Genomic DNA, 20,380 nt, shown 5'->3' with positions numbered 1-20,380 from the left:
ACGTGCAGAGAAAGCCCACACATACTGCAAATACACATTAGTGATCATTAGGCCCCAAAACTTCAGAATGGCACTCTCGTCAAACTCAGGAGGCAAATATTTGAGCACAGCTTACTTGAGGTAATTTAAACAGATGGTTGGAATAAAAAGATAAGGTCAACCAGCGGGAACTTAAAAAACAATCAAAGAAAGTCCAACATACACAAAAAAAAGAAATAAATGCCTAAGATCAACTTAAGTCAAACAGGAGACTCGAATTAGTCAGTTGATCATTTCTTTAAAAGTAGTGTAGCAAGGTGAAAAATGTATCTGATATTGTTTTATCATCCAAAGGTTTTCACATAAGCCTTGTGGAGTAGCAGAGTCATGTACATCATATGCATTGCTCCCTATTTGCAATAGTTGTAACTGGTCACTGATCATTCAAGATCAAATACACTGTTTTGTATGCCTTTTAATTCACTTCTGTGGATGTGTTACCAGAATTTTATATATACAATTTATTCAAAAGAACGCTGAAAAACTGATGTTAGGCGTCCCTCGATGTCAATCCATTTCCAAATATTTCCAGGCTTCACACTGGCTTCCGGTGCAAAAGAAAAAAAATACTTACCTTCAATATCAATATTTCTGGTGGATGCTCTACCTGCAGATTCCTCAATGCTTGAATACTCCCCGAGGCTCCAGAATGGTTTGGAAAATGTTTCTTCATAGCTCTTCCTGGATACCAAACGTGACATCCCTATGACGTCGTCAACACCATAAAGTACCCCATCTTTATGCCAGTGTCAGTTTCTCACCTGTTTTTTTCCACACTACAATCCCTAGTAAAGTGCAGTATATGTGCCCAGGTCCTGTAAATTAAATGCTACTAGAGGATCTGTAGCACTGATTGTGCCACACACTACAGTAGCCTTTCAAACATGTCTCAGGCCGGCCACTGCAGAGCCTGTCTGTGCAGTTTTAAACTGCCATTTCAACCTGGAAAGTGTACCCACTTGCCAGGCCCAAACCTTCCTTTTTATTACATGGAAGTCACCCTTAGGCAGACCCTAGTTACCCACGAGAGCAGGGTGCATTGTATTTAAAGGGACATGTACTTTTGAGTTTAACATTTCCATGTCTAACATGTTCATGTAGTGAAAAACTCTTAATTTTTTTTTTTTCTCTCTATTGCAAGGCCTATCTTTCGCATTGGATAATCTTAAAGCATCTTTTAAGTGCAATTTCCAATTGGTACAAGATACAAATTTGGAGTCTGGTGTCTTTGGACTCACAATTTAAAAATCATGACTTATGGTGAAGTCGGATTTTAAATTGTAAGTCTGAAAACAGCGCTTTTAGAAAGTTAACATTTTCTTACTTTAACAATTCTGTGCCTCTGCCTGTCTCTGAATATACATTTGGGTTTGGTGATGGCTGAGCTTTGTGCATTCCCTCTAGACGATGGGTATCCACAAACACTTCACCAAGGGCCAAAAGTTTGGTCTGTGGTGTGACCAAGGGCAGCATTAATGCCATTAGAGTGGCTGTGGACTGTAAGGTCGTTATGGGAGAAGTGAAACATGTACATCTGGTGGCTGCACTGCACAATGTGATACTGTATATGATTTAATAAACTATAATGTTATCCATGTATAAAAGCAATCTACGCCACCCAAACAGTACACATAACAAGTGACTTGCTCAGCTCACTATTGCGATTAACAACAGTGTGGATGGAAGGAAGCATGAATGTTTCTTTAATTCATGATTAAAAAATATAATTTTAAAAATAAAAACACTTCTCAATGCACTGATACACTCTGATGTACTAAGTTCAAACGGTTCTGCATATTAATGAAATATACTTTTTGAATTTTTAATTGACTTTATCATATTTCCATACGTTTGTTGCAAGAGGTCTTAAAAAATGTAAGTGTTCCTAAGTAAAGTGGTGCAGAAAACCTTAGTTACTTCCTTTCTGTACCTTCAATTAACCTGAAAACAAATGCTTGCCTGTTTATTTAACATCTTGTTTTGTTAGGGGTGATTCAAGTAAAGAGCAGCCCAGTACTGCGGTTATCCTAGGGCCACATCTAAAGGTCAGAAGGGCTGCATGCACATTGAGAGAGAAACCTGAGCTGTGAAGCAGGGATGCTATTGATGGGCAAGTTACTTAACTTCGGGAACACCATATCTAGTAGAGACTATATCTAGCTGTAGATTCCTTATCTTTGAATTCTTCCCAGTCATCAGACTGGATCCAGAAGGTTTTTGTGAGCAGTACCACTGTGCGCCGTTAGGTGGCATCGATTAGCTCCTTGTCCATCCCCGGAGGCGTCCAGGCCAGATGCGACATCGTGGATGGTAAATAGGCACCACCCAGACGCCCTGGCCTCAGTTTCTTCTCACAGCTTTCCATACCGGAAGCACAGAGCCACGAAGAACACTGATTACTGGTGCATCAAAACTAAAGCCCTGCCCCTAGAAATCATTTAGCACAGTGGAGAGGACATGTGGGTCAGTAAGGAATATGTAGATAAATATAGGGCCTGATTATGACCTTGGCAGAGGGGATCCTTCTTCACAAACATGACGGATATCCTGACTGCCGTATTACAAGTTCCATTATATCCTATGGAACTTGTAAAACGGCTGGCGGGATATCGGTCACGTTTGTGATGGAGTATCTCATCAGCCATGGTCGTAATCAGGCCCATAGGCTCTACGAGATAAGGCATTGCTAAAGGTAAGTACCTTGTATATCAGATTGAGAGTTCAAGCTGCAGATTCCTTACCTTTGAATAGATAACCAAGCAATACCATCCCCGGAGGTGGGTCTGCGAACCAAGTTCAGACTAAAAAGTCCGGCAAGACCGAATAGGCAAAATGCCTGTCCCTACAGACCTGACTATTCAGGCAGTAGTGTTTGGTAAACGTGTGCGGAGGTGCCCACTTTGCCACCTGACAGATATCAAGGACTGGAAATCCTTGGTCTAACACTGTGGTTGCAGCTTTAGCTCGGGTAGAATGAGCCCTCAGGGAGTTGCTTTTTGGCCAGTGCGTAGCAGATCTTAATGCAGAGTAGTACCCATCTGGAGATGGTCCGCTTCTGTATAGCCCGACCTTTCTTTGCACCCACATACCCTACAAAGAGTTGGTCATCCACCCGCAACTCTTTTGTACAATCAAGTTAGAACACCAACGCTATTTTGGGTCGGACAGTGGAGTCCCTCCTCTTCCTTAGAACAGTGGTTCCCAACCTGTGGTCTGCGGACCCCCATGTGTCCATGACAGATTCCTAGGGGGTCTGCAGGCCGGGGCCTGCAGGAAAGCACTTCTCCACCTGGGGCCTCTCGACAGAAACATGTGTGTGTTTTTATATTTATTATTTAATTTGTGCAGCAGTTTTAAAAGCACTGCAAAGTTCCTTGTACATCTGGCAACTTTCTAGCAAAAATAAAAACGTCAAGATAACTTTGATGATTAATGTGCCTAATGGACAAAAATGGGAGTTTTGCCTAGTGGTCGTTTTGACTCATCTAAGGGAGCGTAGATGGTTAATATTCCCGCTGCAAAAAGCATGTATCATGCAAAGAAGAGTATTTTATGTGCATAACACAGGGGGTTACTGCTTTTGTCACAGAGTTGCTTTTATTACTGTGCAGTTCATAGGTTACAATTGTAATCTGGCACAGTAAGCTATGAACTGCCATCAAAGGGCAGCATGGAAACCACATGGCATAAATTAAAAAGATATTCCCACCCACCCGTCTTTCATTTTCCTTATACTGCTAACAAAGGTTTCCTCACGTAGAAATACATTCTTATTATTAAAGTCAATGCTAAACACTGTGTTATCTCCTGAATACTGAGTTTGTGCTTCTCTAGATCAAGCACTCTTAGAATATGGCTACCATTTTGGATGCAATGTGAATCCTACACCTTGTAGTCCCCTGTAAAGTGCTCCGACACCCAACACAGGTAAGAGAGGTGCACAAAAACAAATACATTACATGTGACAAGGAGGCTATGGAGAGATGAGAGGCCCTTATAGTTTTACTTCCTTTCCCCATCACATAATTATGTGAAAAAGCTTTCTCAGATTTTATGTACCTAAACAATAAAAACCGAAATCACTTGGGAAAGGTAGAATCTGACCTGAGGATTCAGCTTCTCTAAATAAAACCTAACAGTGAAAAGTTAGTCGCCGAGTCGCAGTGCCAACCCTTCCTATTAAAATGTTTATATTTTTTGTATATTTTTTCAATATAAAATAATTATATCTTTACTAATTCAAGTATTTGCTTGTTTGTGTTTTTTTGCGAATTACTGTCAATGTTTGAAACTGAATTCTTACAAATTGCTTGGGGGTCAGCGGATCGCGTCTTTTAGTACTGATTCAGTGGGGGTCCTCAGGAGCGAGAAGGTTGGGAACCACAACCTTAGAACGATGGTAGGTTACATAAAAAGTATATGTAAGGGTGTGACCGCTATTGGCAGAAAAGAGGCTCTAGTGTGAAGCTCCACTTTGTCAGGATAGATAGAAAGGTAGGGCAGCTTAGATGACAATGCCTGCAGCTCACTCACACTGTGGGCAGATGTGATCGTCACAAAGAAGGTAGTTTTTTTAACATGAGAAGCCTAAATGGACAATTGTGGAGAGGCCTGAAAGGCGCACACATTAGAAAGGTCAAAACCAATTTCAGATCCCACTGGGGCATAATGAATGGGGATGGAGGAAAAGATGTGTAAGACCTTTGCGGAAACTATGTACAATAGGGGACTTAAATAGGATTGATCAGGCTACCTCAAAAAAGCAGTAGTAGCAAACAAATATTGCTTAAAAGTGCCCAGAGCAGAGCCCTGCTAGGTAAGGGAAAGAATAACCCATAGGACCTCAGAGAAAGGGGCAGAAAGTGGGTCAACAGATTTGTCTGTGCACCACACCACAAATATCTTCCAACAGGCATATACCATCTTCAGGAGAAAGATCAAAGGGTGTCAACTGCTGCTCTCAATCTCCACACAAGAATGTGGAGAGTGGACAGATTCGGGTGCAGAACCCTCCCCTGCTGCTGCAACAGAAGATCGTCCTGAAGGGGCAGTCTGATCGGAGGATCGATGGACATGCTCAACACCTCGGGATACCTGACTCTCCATGCCCAGACCGGAGCCACAAGAATTACTTGGGCCTGGTTGTTCTTGATCTTCTTGGGAACTCTGGGTAGGAATGGTATGGGTAGAAAGGTGTACAGAAAGCCTGAACTCCACTTGAGATGAAAAGCATCTCCAAGCGATTGCCACTTTTGAAACTCCAGTGTGCGAAACAGCTGACATTGCGCGTTCTCTGCAGAGGCAAACAGATCAAACCAAGGCACTCCTCACTGTTGAAAGAGACCTTGCGCCAACTCCGGATGAAGACACCGTTTGTGATCCGCTAGGCATTTTCGGCTGAATTTATCTGCCCTGGGGTTCAGAGAGCCCACTAGATGTTGAATCACCAGGGATATGCCCTGCTGTTCCAGAGAGGTCCAGAGGCACAAAGCCTCTTGACAAAGGGTCCACAAACTAACCCTGACCTACTGGTTGCAGTACCACATGGTGGTGGTGTTGTCTGTGAACACCTGCACCATCTTTCCCTTGCTAGAGGGAAGAAAGTATTTCAATGCCAGCCGAATCACACGCAGCTCCAATAGGTTGATGTGAAGGCCCGTTTCCACCAGAGGCCAGATGCATCTGATAGCCACTTCTCCCAGATGGCCGCCCCATCCCAGGAATGACGCACCTGTCACTTCTGTCAGATCTGGTTGGGGAAGGGAAAGGGATCTACCTCTGACCCAATCACGGTTCTTAACCACCACTACAGATCTTTTGCAGTTCCTTCTAAGATCTGGACCTAGTCAGAGAAATTTCCCTGATGCTGCGACCACTGGAACTTCAGGTCCTACTGCAGTGCTCACATATGCCATCTGGCATGTGTCACCACTAGGATGCAGGAGGCCCAGCAGCCTTAGAGTCATTCTCACCGAATTCCAGGTCACAGGCCGAAATATCGGTATCATAACCTGAATACCCTGGACTTGGATAGGTCCGAAACTGCACTATGTCCAGAACAGCTCTGATAAAAGGAACTCTCTGAGAGGGAGTCAGGTGTGACTTCAGCACATTTATACTGAACCCCAGCGAATGCAGAAGGTCCACTGTAATCTGGAGGTGGGAATTGACTGCCAAGGGCGAGCCTGCCTTCAACAGCCAGTCATTGAGATAGGGGAAGACTGAAACCCCTGATCTCCGCAGTTGAGCTGCAACCACCACCATAACCTTGGTGAACACTCTAGGGATACTGGTAAGCCAAAGGGGAGCACAGTGAACTGAAAGTGCTTGTAGCCTACCGTGAACGGCAGTAACATCTGTGGGCAGGCAGGACGGGGATATAAAGATAAGCGCCCTGTAAGACCAACTCTATCATCCAGTCTCCTTGGTTCCCGGGCAGTTAGTGCCTGAGCCAAAGTGAGCATCTTGAACTCCTCCTTCTTGAGGAAGAGATTGAGGGACTGAAGTATTGTATACGGCGAAGACCCTTGCCCTTTTTGGGAAGCAGAAAGTAGTAGCAATAGCAACCACAGCCTACTTCTGGCACAGGTTCCACAGAACGAAACATAGAAGCAAGATGCTCCCTCGTCTCGTCTGCTGACAGGTGAGGAGGAGTCAAAGAGCAATTCAACTTCTTTGATTTTTTTTTTTTGTGCCTCAACTTCTCAGATCGTCCCAAGGACCTGGAGTGAGACGACGACTCCTCCTGACTCCACGACCGATCCCAGGAACTTCATCTCGACCAGGATCTCTACTTGCGTTTAGTTGAGTACCTGGACACCACCAACTTCAGCGACCGCCTCCTCAAAGCCTTCAGATTCATAGCCTGGCACTCGGAGTGCAACTTTGGGTCGTGGTCGTGCTCTATGCACCAAAGACATAGTAGGTGCGGATCCGTCATGGACATCGTCCAATGACAGGACCCGCAGGGTTTGAATTCTATCTTTCTAGAAGACATCCCTCGACGCACCAGAAGCAAAACTCCAAAAATTTAAAAAAATAAATACAATCCAGTTAGAAACTCACTAAGGGGTAGCTCTCTTCGTACAGGGCTTAGTTGGTGTGGAAAGAAAAGGATTGATGTTAGCACGCCTGGGTGCCCCTAATAAAGGACATGTGACGTCATATCCTGCCCAGACAACAGATGTGAAGCCGATCAATGTCACCTAATGGAGCGCAGGAGTAGTGTTCACACATTTTTTCCGGATCCAATCTGACACCAGGGGAGAATTCAAAGTTAAGTAATCTGCAGCTAGAAGTCTCTATCAGATTGCAGATGTTACTGCACTGTCTCCAGAGTCCTGGCCTTCAAAAGCCAATCATCCAGGCAAGGAAATCTGGAATCCTTGACATGCTGAGATGGGTCAATACAAGCACCCTCACCTTTGTGAAGACTTGCAGTGCCAATGTCTGACCGAAAGGAAGGGCACCAAATTGGTAGTGATTCGAGCCTACTACAAAATGCAAGTACTTCCTGTTGGGACTTAGAACAGTATATGGAAATACGTCATGTTAGCCGAGTGACACCATCCAGACTAGGATCGAGCACTAACAGAACCTGTGCAAGAGACAGAATTTTGAACTTTGCTTTGCAGAGAAAGAGGTTTGACACCTTTCAATCCATGATCAGATGAAGACAACTGTTCTTTTTTAACAAGAAAATATTGAAAATAGCATCACTGACCAACTGAAAAGGCCCACTAGTCCCATTACTCTCACCTTCTACACAGATATTGACCACCACTGCGTCCACTTTTCCTTCACGAAACCTCCCACCCAATACCAGCAAGACACCACGCCCTACCGAATGTGGGACAAGATCCCCATAGAACACCTGAACGCCAAGCTCACACAAAACCCATCCCCCTTCACAAACGACCCCAACATCGCTGATCACAACCTCACGCACTGGCTAACAACCTGCGCAGAGTCCCTCGCCCCACTGAAAAGTAACAACAACACCCACAACATCAAGACCGCCCCCTGGTTCACCACTGAACTCCAAGCCTCCAAGTGTGAATGCCGCAAAACTGAGAAAGAATGTAGCCAAGAGCCCTCCACGAACAACTTCTCCACCCTCAAAACTGCCATACGCAAACACCACCAACTCATCCGGACCACCAAAAGGGCTTACTACAAAGAACGCATAGATAGTAACTCGTATAACAGCAAGGAACTCTTTACCATCATCAAAAAGCTCACCAAACCTAAATCCTGCACCATCGACCCCCCCACACACACAAATCCTCTGCAACTCCCTCTCCAACTACTTCCACCACAAAATCTTAGACATACACAACAGTTTCACACCATCCGCTCCCACCATCCTCACCAAAGACATGACTGACAACACAACACCCCCCACCACACCCTAATCCTCACCTGGACCCCCTACCAACGACTAAGAAACTGAAAAAAACATGAACTCCATCAACTCAGGCTCCCCCACAGACCCCTGCCCCCACCACATCTTCAACAAAGCAAGCCCAATCATCCCTCCCCAGTTCCGAGCCGTAATCAACAGCTCCCTCGACGCCGCAACCTTCCCAGACACCTGGAAGCATGCCGAAGTCACCGCACTCCTCAAAAACCCCAAAGCAGACCCGGAAGACCCCACCAACTACTGCCCCATCTCTCTTCTCCCCTTCCACGCCAAGGTCGCTGAGAAGATAGTGAACGCCCAACTTTCTCACTTCCTAGAGGAAAACAACGCGCTCAACGCCTCCCAGTCTGGATTTCTCAAAAACCACAGCACTGAGACCGCCCTCATCGCCTGCACCGACGACATCAGAACCAGAGTCGACAAGGGCGAGACCGTCGCTCTCATCCTCCTGTACCTCTCCGCAGCCTTCGACACTGTTTGCCACCAAATCCTCCGCGCACGCCTTTCTGACACAGGAATCCGGCACAAGGCCCTAGACTGGCTCACCTCCTTCCTTGCCAAAAGAACCCAGAAAGTCTGCCTCCCGCCCTTCCAGTCCCCAGCAACCAAGATCATCTGCGGGATCCACCAAGGGTCCTCCCTCAGCCCTACCCTCTTCAACATTTACATGGCCCCGCTCGCCAACATCCTCCGCCCCCACGGAATCACCATCATCTCGTACGCAGACGACACCCAGCTCGTCATCTCCCTCACCAGGAACCCTTCCACCGCCAAGACAAACCTCCACGCCGGACTCCTCGACACCGCCAAATGGATGACAGCAAGCCACCTCAAACTCAACTCCAACAAAACAGAGATCATCATCTTCGGCTCCAACAAGACTGTATGAGACGACTCCTGGTGGCCCACCTCTCTCAGATCACCCCCAACACCCTCCACCCATGCACGCAACCTCAGCATCATCCTAGACTCATCTCTCTCCATGGCTCAGCAAATCAACACAATATCATCCGCCTGTTTCAACACCCTTCGCATGCTACGGAAGACCTTCAAATGGATTCCCATAGAAACCAGAAAAACTGTCACCCAGGCACTCATCAGCCGCAGATTAGACTACGGAAACGCCCTCTATGCTGGTACCACAGCGAAGCTTCAGCAGAAACTCCAGCGTATCCAGAACGCAGCCGCACATCTCATCCTCACCGTCCCTCGCCACAAACACATCTCCGCTCACCTCAGATCTCTTCACTGGCTGCCCATCAGAAAAAGGATCGTCTTCGAAGTCCTCATCCATGCTCACAAATCCCTCCACAACACTGGACCAACCTACCTCAACGAACGAGTGAACTTCCACACACCCACTCGTCTCCTCCGCTCTGCTGACCTCACCCTCGCCACAGTCCCACGCATGTAAAGTACCACCTCCGGAGGCAGATCCTTCTCCTACCTCACACTTCCAAGACCTGGAACTCCCTCCCCACCAACCTACGCAAGACCCAGGACCTCCTGACCTTCAGAAAGCTGCTAAATACATGGCTTTTTGAACAGTAATACGGCATCCCCTCCACAGCGCCTTGAGACCCTCCCCGGGTGAGTAGCGCGCTTAATACATTTTTTGATTGATTGATAAATCTGGCAGCCTACCAGCAGTTAATTACCTCAAACAAGGTGTAAGCAATTTGGCAAGCAAGGGTGCTGCAAGGAAAAATAAATGAAGTAGTAAAGGAAAAGATAAAGTCTGTTTAGTAAACACAGAAACCTGTGACAACAGGGGCTAAAATATAGCCTCTTCTACTTCTTAATATTCTGCTGATCAATAAGTGTGATGCCATTAAACGTTTAAAGGCAATACATCAAATAAATGCTATGGCAAAATGTGAAAAAACATTAGAAAGCGTGAGCTAAACTTAAGTAGCATGAGTTGTAGGAAGTCCGACCAAAGAGAATACACAATGCTTCCTGGGTGCTTAGGTAGCAACTAACCAAGTGCTTCTTAATGAGCAGTTACAAGGATGGAACAGTGATGTTATCATACATGTAATCAATAAACAAACACATAAAATACTTTGCGTAAAAAGAGGAAAAGCAGTGTAGGTACTAAACCACATGAAAAAAGAATCCCCGACTACTGCACGAGGTAAAACAAGAGGTTTTACTGTTGATGTTGTGCCAGAATTGCCATCTTAGTAGCTTTCAAAACTTTGAAGGACACATGAACAAAAGAAACATATTGATTAAACCAAGGAGGCTTTGTTTTCTCAAGGAAAATAACTCTATGCTTTTCAAATTGTTTTTAATCATGCACTCTTACCATCCACAATATTGATCCTGTAGGCTGCTCTACTTGCTGTGATCCACTCCATCTGGATTTTACCGTTGCTAAACCAAAATCTCCTATTTTTACAGTGAGACCCTCATGAAGGAATATATCTAAACGCCTGTTAAGGAATGTTCCAGGAAAGCATTCAAGATCATTTTTTAACTAGCATGGAGAGCATATTTATGAAATAAAAATCGCAGTTCATCAAAATGTCATAGAAATGTATGAAGAGAGGAAACACAACTTTCCTGTAACTTTAGATCTTGGGAGCATTGAAGACAGTTCACTACAATGTTGAAACCTGGTAAAAGGATTGATTTTATTACATTTAAAAGGGCTTCTTTGAGAGACAGCAATCTTTTCTCCTTGTAAACATCAGCTGCTTCAACACTTTCGACATTGAGTTCCAATCATCAAAGTTACACAGAAATGCAAGAGGAAACTCCTAAAGATAGATGGAAAGTTCCTCAATATTTTATTTTATTTATAAAGCGCACAGATCATCCCCATGGGGACAAATGGGAGCTATGGTCGCCCTATCCATTAAGATTCATATTCCTGACATCAATGTGCATGTAAATATGCATCATGATTGTACCAACGTTATAAACCACAATATAGATTACCTCCAACAAGGATTCAGAAAATAGTGACATAGTGAGAGAGTTGCTTAAAAGGCACAATGTAACTTATTTCCAAGTAACAAGGAGTAAAACCCTTTCCCCAAGCAACTCCTGCCCGCCAGTTTCTGATAATAGCAGCTGAAGGAGTCTCACTCCACAATCTTTCCACTGCACGTAAAGTTAGGAGGCTGCTTCCGGGGCTGGTGTTACATGTACCATTTAAAAGACCTATGTTTGGAAACTATAACAAAAGTGTGGTTTCTGACAGTTATTGTAAATCTGGAAAGAGCACTGTACATTAGTGAGGTAGCAGGGTTGGGAAATGATCAACAAGAGCGTGTACATCAAGTGGGGATTACACAAAGGCATTTACTTTATCTTATATTTCGCGATTTTATTTAGGCACCGGGAAATTAAATGATTTGTAATATCCACACGATGTTGAGTCAAGCACAGAAGCCGGAATTTGAACCTGACTCCCCAGGTGTCGAAGGTGGCAGATCTACACACTAAACCACATCTCCTTCCAAATGGGCTGTGAATGTTCTTTAAATTAGGGGTGTGTGAAATTCACGAAATTTGTTTTCACACAATTCCGCAAAATGTTGGCAAAATTATGTTCAAATATGTGAAATGAAAATTCATCATTTTGTGCAATAACTTACAGTCAAATGTATCACTTTTTGATGCAGTGAGGCATTTAAACAAGAGCACATTGATAAACTCTCGCATTCTGTTGTTACTGTGGGCTTGTGTCAAATTTTTACCTCAAATTGAATGTTTTTTTAGTGTTCTGGAATCTCAATTGGGGTTGTTGAATGTTTCCCTAATACTGGCGGTGGAAGATTTTATCCAGTGGCTTTCTCCAACTTGGGCAGATAAATTTATATTGCGAAATGTTAGAGACTTACATAAATAGGAAGGCTGGTAAAGAGTTGCAGCTAATTTTATAAATAACAAAGTTAGATTTTATGTCTAAATTGGTGTTTTATGGATGACACTCGTGCAACACAAACCTTTGTGCATGGAAACCAGAGATGCCCAATAGATTTTATGTTCCTACAAGTAAGGTGTTTTGAGCTTTGTCAGAAGTTCTGTGTTTTAAAGAATACGGGAAGCGATCATTGGGGTTTGAAAACGACTTTTAATTTCTCCCCCATCAAAGAGAAGCTGTGATTCCTTTGTAACTAACATTTCTCAAACAGTTTCTGCTGGAATAAATGATAGATATATCGTAGCATTAAGGCAATACCAAGTAAGGAAGCCTCTCTTGATAGGGGAGGAAGCGGATGTTGAGGTTTTAAAATGGGACAGTCAGATAATTACCGAGACTACAGATTGTTCAATTCCATTACTGAAAAAGTGTAATTCTATTAATAAAAGCTCTAAATCGCCCCACACCGTAAACAAATAGCTGGGGTTTGACAGAGAATGTCAATTGTTGAAAAGGAGGCTGATGAAAGTGAGAAAAAGGAAACAGTTCCCGCTGGGTACGAGGGAGAGAGCGCTGCTTAATAGGGTGAAGGAGGAGTATCAGGATCTGATAAATAATAAACTCAATCATTATAGAGAAAATTGGGAGGAAATGGTCAGAGTCTTACGAGAAAAAGTCAGGAAACAATTTTGTAAACTAGTACAGGTGGATAGGAAGAAGTTAACAGAACCAATAAGGTGTATGGTTTCAGGGAATGAGTGGGTCTCCTACTTATGAAACAATTACAAATCCTCTGAGCTGATATACAGAAGTATTTGGGAGCACCCCGAAAAGGACTTGTTAAAGCTACTAACACAGGAGTCTTTAAGTAAATTATTAACTTCTATAAAGCTGAAAAGAGTCACAGAGCCATATAACCTACTAGATATTATTTTATAAGCAAATCCAAAATGATGAACTAACATTTTTTCAAAAACCTTTAGTTCTATAACTGTGTCACGAATCTTTCTGGATAGCTGAAAATGGGCTATAATGAAGCCTATATTTCTTTTAAAAAGAATCATGTTGATCTCAGCAATTTCTGCTTGATTATTTTGATTGACCTTGGGGCCAAGTTATTCTCTAAATCCATCTTATTATTTATGGAGGAGTGAACAAGGAGTTTTTAGGAAGGGAACTCAACCATAGATCACTGCTTCAGTTTGTGAAGAATGGGATAGAGGGCGGTAGAGACAATTGGAAAACTTTTTGTTGTCTCGTAGATTTTTGTTCCGCTTTCGGCCCTGTCAACCAGAAAATCCTGTGGGCTACACTGAGGAATATGGGTATCTCAAAAGATTTTTAGAAGAACCCCATGGGGAAAATTGGGCACAAGTGCTGCTGGATTTAAGTGGCTCACTTTCAAAGATCTTCTTTAAAATTGGGATAAGGCAGAGGTCTATTTTGGTCTCCACTCTGTTTTCTTTGTAGCTAGCCGACCACCCTCAATGCTTCACACATGTTGTGTCTTCTATATGCGCACGATTTGGCAATCATTGACCTGACATAGCTGGGCTGCTAAGGAAACTTGATGCATTCAGTATATATCGTGCAGCTAATAATCTTGCCATCAATATGGATAAAACAAAAATTGTTAAACATGGTAAGAAATCTAAAATGTACACACGGATAATGGGAGACAAACAAGTAGAGGTTGTAAAGGCTTAAAAGTAATTAGGCATCATTTTTAATGAGAAATTAAATTGGGCCCAGCATAAGGAAGCAGGGGAAGCCTCGGTTTTGTCAATGGCAGGAGAGCTAGTTAATTTACAAAAAAAGATTATTGAGGGCCTTCAGTGACTCCTGTACTAATAGCATGTAAAGCTATGATTTCCCCCTCTCAGAAAAACGTGTATTGGGCAGACGTTCTTTGTCTTAGCTCCAACGCTAATTAGGATAACTGTGAAGTGAAATGTTTGAAAGAATTATTAGGATTACCCAAGGGCACTATAAGTTTGGCTGTAAGAATCGAAATAGAAGTACATTCACGGAATTTCCTAGCTTGGAAATCCACTTTGTGCTTTTGGGAATAACTCTGGGATGTGAAGAAAGCAAGAATTGTTTCCTTTTGTGACAAATACATTTCTAGTAGTGAACGTGTTTGGGATGGGAAGGTCAGGAATAGATTAGTAAAAATGGCAGCTAAGCTCAAAATTAAGAATTTCTAAAGATGGCATGAGAACGAGAATCAAGACTCAACAATCTCTGTTATTTATCCTTGAAACATTCTGCTAGCTATATGTTGGAACTTTAGTGGAAGAATTGTGTGTACCTATATATATTCTCATTAGCAGACCCTTAATTGTGCCAGTTGTTATTGAGATTTAGGGTTTAATTGCATGTTTTTAAATTATGATAAATTTAAATCCTTCCTGGAAGGGGAAGGGAAGCGTACATTTCGCTTATGTAGTGATAAATGTAATGTGCATTTATTACTTGATTGTTTACATTTCTCTATAATTAGGTGCCTGATTTTAAAGTATAACATCACTCACCGTAGTGGGACACTGATGGAGTTCTTTGATGTAATGTATACAATGAGATGGTTTTTAAAGGCGATCTTAGCTTAGATGTGGTGATTTTAGAACTTTATTCCATTTTAATCATAATACATTTATTTGGTTTTATAGACTATAGTCTAAACAAACTACTATTTTGACTGCACATTTTGCAGTAAATATTTGCTGTGAAAGGCACGTAATTATGCAAAATGACAGTGCTGTAGCAGTGAGAAGTTTGCTTAACAAGCATAACATTAAATTACACATAGCATGATATTATACAAATTACTCGGGCAATATGTAATGTCCAGGCCTTCTTTAAATGCACCGAAAAGTTTGGAGATTAAACGATCATGTTTTTTAAAGCAGTTACAACAAGCATTTGCAATGCAACAGGGCTCGCATTACGTCGAGTTAGAGCTATTAGCGTTGTAAACTCCTAACTGGACTTTTCTTGCCACATTAAATGGGGAACAAAACTGAGCGCTGTGAAATAAAGAGAAAAAGTAGTCCAGAAACCACAGGGAATACATGGAGCCTTGTGTGTTTTCAGTAGTTGGTCGGTGCGCTCGAGGAGGGCTAAACACCGGAAAAGGCATGACGTATGCATGCCTTTCACTAATGAAAGCAAGCGGATTTTAAAAGGGAAGCCCACAAACCAATGAAAGTGACTGCTGTAGCATCGGCGTGGTTAAAATCCCCCTAAAGAGAGATTAGAAGAGGGACAGAGCGCTTTGCGCTCGCCCCTAGAAACAGCATGGCTGTCCGATTCAGACTGAGAACACAGCCAGCAGCAGTACGGTGATTTTTGTGTGAAGATTAAAACATAAATCAGTGTGGTTAGTGTGAGGCATTACACTGTTCTGACTAAAGTTAGTAAAGAAAATATAATGGATGAATCTTTTCAGTTTTCGTTGGAGAAGCATTAATAACCAAGAAGATAGTCTTCAAGGACGCAACTGCACAGAAGCTCTTTAACGGTTTGACAAACCAAGAGCTGAAGAAAAAAAAAAGGTAGCAGCCAACCAGAAAGGTAGGATTGAGTCAGTTACCTAAAGGTAAAATAAGACAGTATTAAAATATCAGGAGGTTGAAGTAAAGAAAGAAAAATGAAAACTGTGGCATTCGAGACAGCTCTTGAATCTCAACCTTTGTCCACCAGACTATATTACACCCCTGAACCTTAACCAGGAGATAATACAGAGTTTTTTCGGGGTGCTGAAAATGCATGCTACATCTGATGCACTACGAGAGACCACTAAACATGGGCTGGTGTCTGTATGACCTGCTAAATGATTTGCAAATTATTTCCTTCATATTATGGAGGAAAAACAAAAACATATTGACCACACCCACTTATCGAACTCTTTTCTGGACAAGCGCAGATATCCAGATTTAGCAACAGATTATAAATAAAGCTTTTGCTCTTTTCACAGTTGCCAAGGGGCGATCTTGCTGTGATACAGGAAACCAGTTGCGGATGGCCGTTACGCGGGCATGTGCCTATGGTAACTTCTCTGTGCAAAAGCGTTAAGAAGCTACCCTTGAAATAAGAAAACGTGAAAAGAAAACATGAAAAATACACTAACAAAATCGTAGTTTTTTTGGAAAGCAACAGAAACTGCACCCTGCACTGCATCAGTTGGACCTTCGTATGGCAAGTCCTCCTGTCCTGGGACCCTTGATCACAGACCAGGTACAATTAAACACCAACAACAACCGAGAAGGGCTTTAAAGGGAATGGTCTTTTTGGCAGGCCGACCAGGCCAGGGAAAAGAGGCTTGAACTGAGTGGAAAGGCTCCACAGTGCCCAGTGATCTTGTTTATCCACAAAGCATCCATGGCAAATTCTAATGCGTACACCCAGCCTGCTCCTCCTCTTATAGATGAGCAAAAACAACCTAGCAGGGCCCGTTTGTTTATAGAACAGTTAACGCTGGCAGAGCTTCTGTCATGACCTGCAAGGAGCACCCTTCTCTCCAAATTCCAGACAGTCAAGTTTTAGTTTGTTGCTGTGCCAACTCAATCCACGTTCATCGCTGGAGATTCAAAAGTTAAGATTTGCAAGAGGGTAATGTTGAAAAAATCCACGACTGTCTCCTGAAAAAAAACATCTGACGCTTCCTTAAAATGGTCAGGAGAGTCCTGCACAGGTGGCTAGGTGCTGAGAACACGAACAGTGACATATGCAGCCCGTGCAAAATGTTCCAATGTTATCTTCAGGAACCATCTATATTTAAGAGACACTATTTCGTCTCACAGAACAGTACTTCAAAAGGGCAACACAGTTTTTATGGCTTGGCAAACGTGGCGAACATATTTGCTCCTATTAGGGAGCGAGCGAGAGAAGGAAGGGCAGTCTTATTAAACACCCGCATGGCGCGTGAACAGGCATGGAAAAAAGACTACGGCAACAATATCACACTGTTAATACCGGATGTAACCAAATGAAACAGATGTTTGTTTTTTAAATATATGTGATAACGTTGGGCAGTCAAAACTGCCCGTAGTCTTTCCAAACGCAAAACTATTGTTCAGGTCGTTAATTAATAACAAACATAACATCTGTGCGTCATGTGTCGCTGCTTCTAGGGAACATCTGCCACCTTATGAAGGTAACTTGAAAACCAATCATCCTAGAACCCCAAAAAGTCTGACTGGCTCTGTCAAAGCCGTCTGACCTTCACTGTCACCAAATTGCTATTTCCCGCACCAAAACTTTGAGTAAAGCATTATAGCTCACTGCTGAGAGTTATATCGGTTGTTAAAGGCCACGAGCCCGAATTACAGTAAACCATAAACGGACGAAAGGGAAGTGAGCCAGTCCGGGAGGTGGCCCACAGTACTATCCTGGCTACATTTCAGGGTCACGGGTCATCATGAGTATGCGGCTAGTCAAGATTACCCCTGCTAGGTAGTCATCTAACTAGTCTTCTACTCTTACTAAAAAATGTGAGCTAATACTGGGAGGAAGGCAGCAGGCAAAGATGCAGGAAATCTTGGAGGTGGGTACAGTAACAAAAGGACCTGCCCTTTCCTGGGTGTAGGAGACCCCCCCCAGGCACAAAAAGGAAGCGAGGAATTCACCAGAGGGAGTTACTGGCAGAGTTTTCCACTGTGAGCTTCTTGCCGTGCAATCACATTACACCTTGGGCGACTCAACTATATTCCATGCTATTCACCTCGTTCAAACAATCTAACTAAATAAAAAATAAGAATAAATTAATATTATAAATTTGACTTTAAGGAATTGCACTGGTCAATAAACACAGGCCAGGATATTAGTTGGAGGAAAGCATTTCGTCATAAAATAAACTAAAAACAGAATCACTTTAAATGAAGAACACATGCCAGGCTAGAAGTATGATTAACGTGATATTTACTATCTGCTCATTTTTACAATGCAGGCGTTTAAATAGCTTATTTGACCAAAATGGAGAAAACATAAGCATTAGCGGAAAAAAGGATACTATTCGATTTCATGTCTCTGTGGATGATGTTCTTTGCATGTAAGTAGCTGTAAAAAAAAAAAAAAAAAAAAAAAAAGAATTAGGCCTCAGTTAATGTTATGAAGTAAAAGCAGCCAAGCCATTAAAACACAATCATGACTTTTCAAAGAGCGATGTGGAAGATGCTGTTTGAGAAGTATGACTCATAAGAGCACGCACGCACGCAAATCCATAGGTATTAACATCTTAAAGTAATGTAAAGCGTGCAGAATAAATATTTATTTTATAGAATCACATTCATCAGCATCGCAAGAAGATATAACTTAAAAAAAAAAATAGATTGGACAAGCATTTGCACAGAGTGCTAGAAGAATGGAAAGCGTTTTAAATCCTCAAAAAATTAGGGCCCACGGAGAGCCTAACATGTCTCCGAAACCCCCACAAATAAAAATATGGAGCATTCGTGAAGGGAATGCAATGCAACCTCTAGTTCAAAATGCCAGATACAAATAAGGATATTGTGAAGCACACCAGGTACTTTATTCATTTAACATTAAACGTAAAAGGAGGCACACGTCCTTTGAGATTTCTTCTACTTGAGCAAATTTTGGAAATATTTAGAAGACTTATTAACATTTTAACTAACAATTCTTATGAATAAATAATGTCACAGAACACAAATATTTAGAGAATTTACAATAAGAGGTGTGACTGAACAAAATGGTTACTTACCAGTAGGAATGGTTTTGCAGCCTGAAGAGTTTTCTGGATTCACATGCTGTGCATCATTCTGCCATCTAGTGCTTGGGTCCGGAATTGTCTTTTTCTGTTATCTTTTTTTTCTTTCTTTTGGGCGTCATCGACCACCAATTGGTGTTAGGTTTGTCCCCGCATGACATCAGACGGCGTCCCGGAAGTTCATGTGCGTGGTTGCCATCTTCGGATTCTTTTTACTGTTGTTTTTGCTTTCTGTTTTTGCCCCTTTCCTTCCCTTCTCTTTTCTTTTTTTGTGACCACTTCCTCACCTGTTTGTCCTAGTCTCCTTTGTGGGGAAGCTGATGAGTCACATGTGAATCCTGAAAAATCTTTGGGCTGCAAAACTACTCCTACTAGTAAGCGACTATTTCGTTTTGCAGCATGAATCCTTTTCTGGATTCGCATGCTATGCATCAGATTGTGTAGTAGTTTCTCCCCTTCAATTGGGTTTGCTGGGTTGAAATGATGAATTTGCAAATAGGTGTTGTAGTACCTTCTATCCCACCTGGGCTTCTTTGTGCATTTGAATGTCCATACAATAGTATTTTGTGAATGTGTGAGGGGATGCCCACGTTGCTGCTGCGCAAATAATGTCTATGGGCATGTTTGCTATCAGTGCTAGTATTGTACCTTTTTTCTTTGTTGAGTGTGCTTTTGAGCGGTATGGGCAGTTGTTTGCCTGCTACTGCATAGCATGTTTGGATTGTCTTCACGATCCATTGTGCAATGGTCCCTTTGTGACGGGGATTCCTTTGTTGGATTTAGCATATGCAACAAATAATTGGTTACCCTTGCGGAGTCGCTTTGTCTCCTCCAACTAGTTTATTAGTGCACTTCTTACATCCAGTGTATGTAGCTTTTTCTCCATTTTGGTGTGCAGGTTTTTGATGAAAACTGGTAACTGTATGGTCTGATTGACATGAAATTTGGTAATCACTTTGGTTAGGAACTGCGGGTTTGTTCGGAGAACTACTTTGTCCTTGTGGATTTGCATGTATGGTTCTTCTATTGTTAAAGCTTGGATCTTGCTTACTCTCCCTAGCGATGTGATCGCTATTAGGAAGGCTGTTTTAAATTTGAGAAACCACAATTCAACCATGTGCATGGGTTAGAATGGTTTTGTCGTGAGTTGTGTTAGCACTGTGTTTAAGCTCCACATTGGGGCTGGCGCCTTTCTTGGAGGGGCAATTCTTTTACATCCTTCCAGGAATATCTTTTATCACGGGTGCTGTGAAGAGACTTTTACATAATGCTCCTCTGGTGTAGGCCAGGTGTACCTTGAGTGAAGAGTAGTAGC

General features: G+C 42.6%; 1 protein-coding gene across 2 annotated transcripts in view; it reads right to left on the bottom strand.

Moving 5' to 3' along the window:
- The window catches only part of RAF1 (Raf-1 proto-oncogene, serine/threonine kinase), a 363,516-nt gene that overhangs the window by 43,037 nt on the left and 300,099 nt on the right, over positions 1–20,380 (bottom strand). For both annotated transcript variants that reach the window (XM_069206644.1, XM_069206643.1), the window contains exons 13-14: positions 18,349–18,395; positions 10,773–10,891 (exon numbers count right to left, since the gene is read on the bottom strand). In XM_069206644.1, the coding sequence (XP_069062745.1) occupies positions 10,773–10,891; positions 18,349–18,395 (166 nt within the window). The remainder of the gene's footprint in view (positions 1–10,772; positions 10,892–18,348; positions 18,396–20,380) is intronic.

The sequence above is a fragment of the Pleurodeles waltl genome, chromosome 9 (genome assembly GCF_031143425.1).
Source record: "Pleurodeles waltl isolate 20211129_DDA chromosome 9, aPleWal1.hap1.20221129, whole genome shotgun sequence".
NCBI classification, from domain to species: Eukaryota; Metazoa; Chordata; class Amphibia; order Caudata; family Salamandridae; genus Pleurodeles; species Pleurodeles waltl.
The sequence above is the reverse complement of the archived record's forward strand: the minus strand, read 5'-3'. Positions and strand labels throughout refer to the sequence as shown.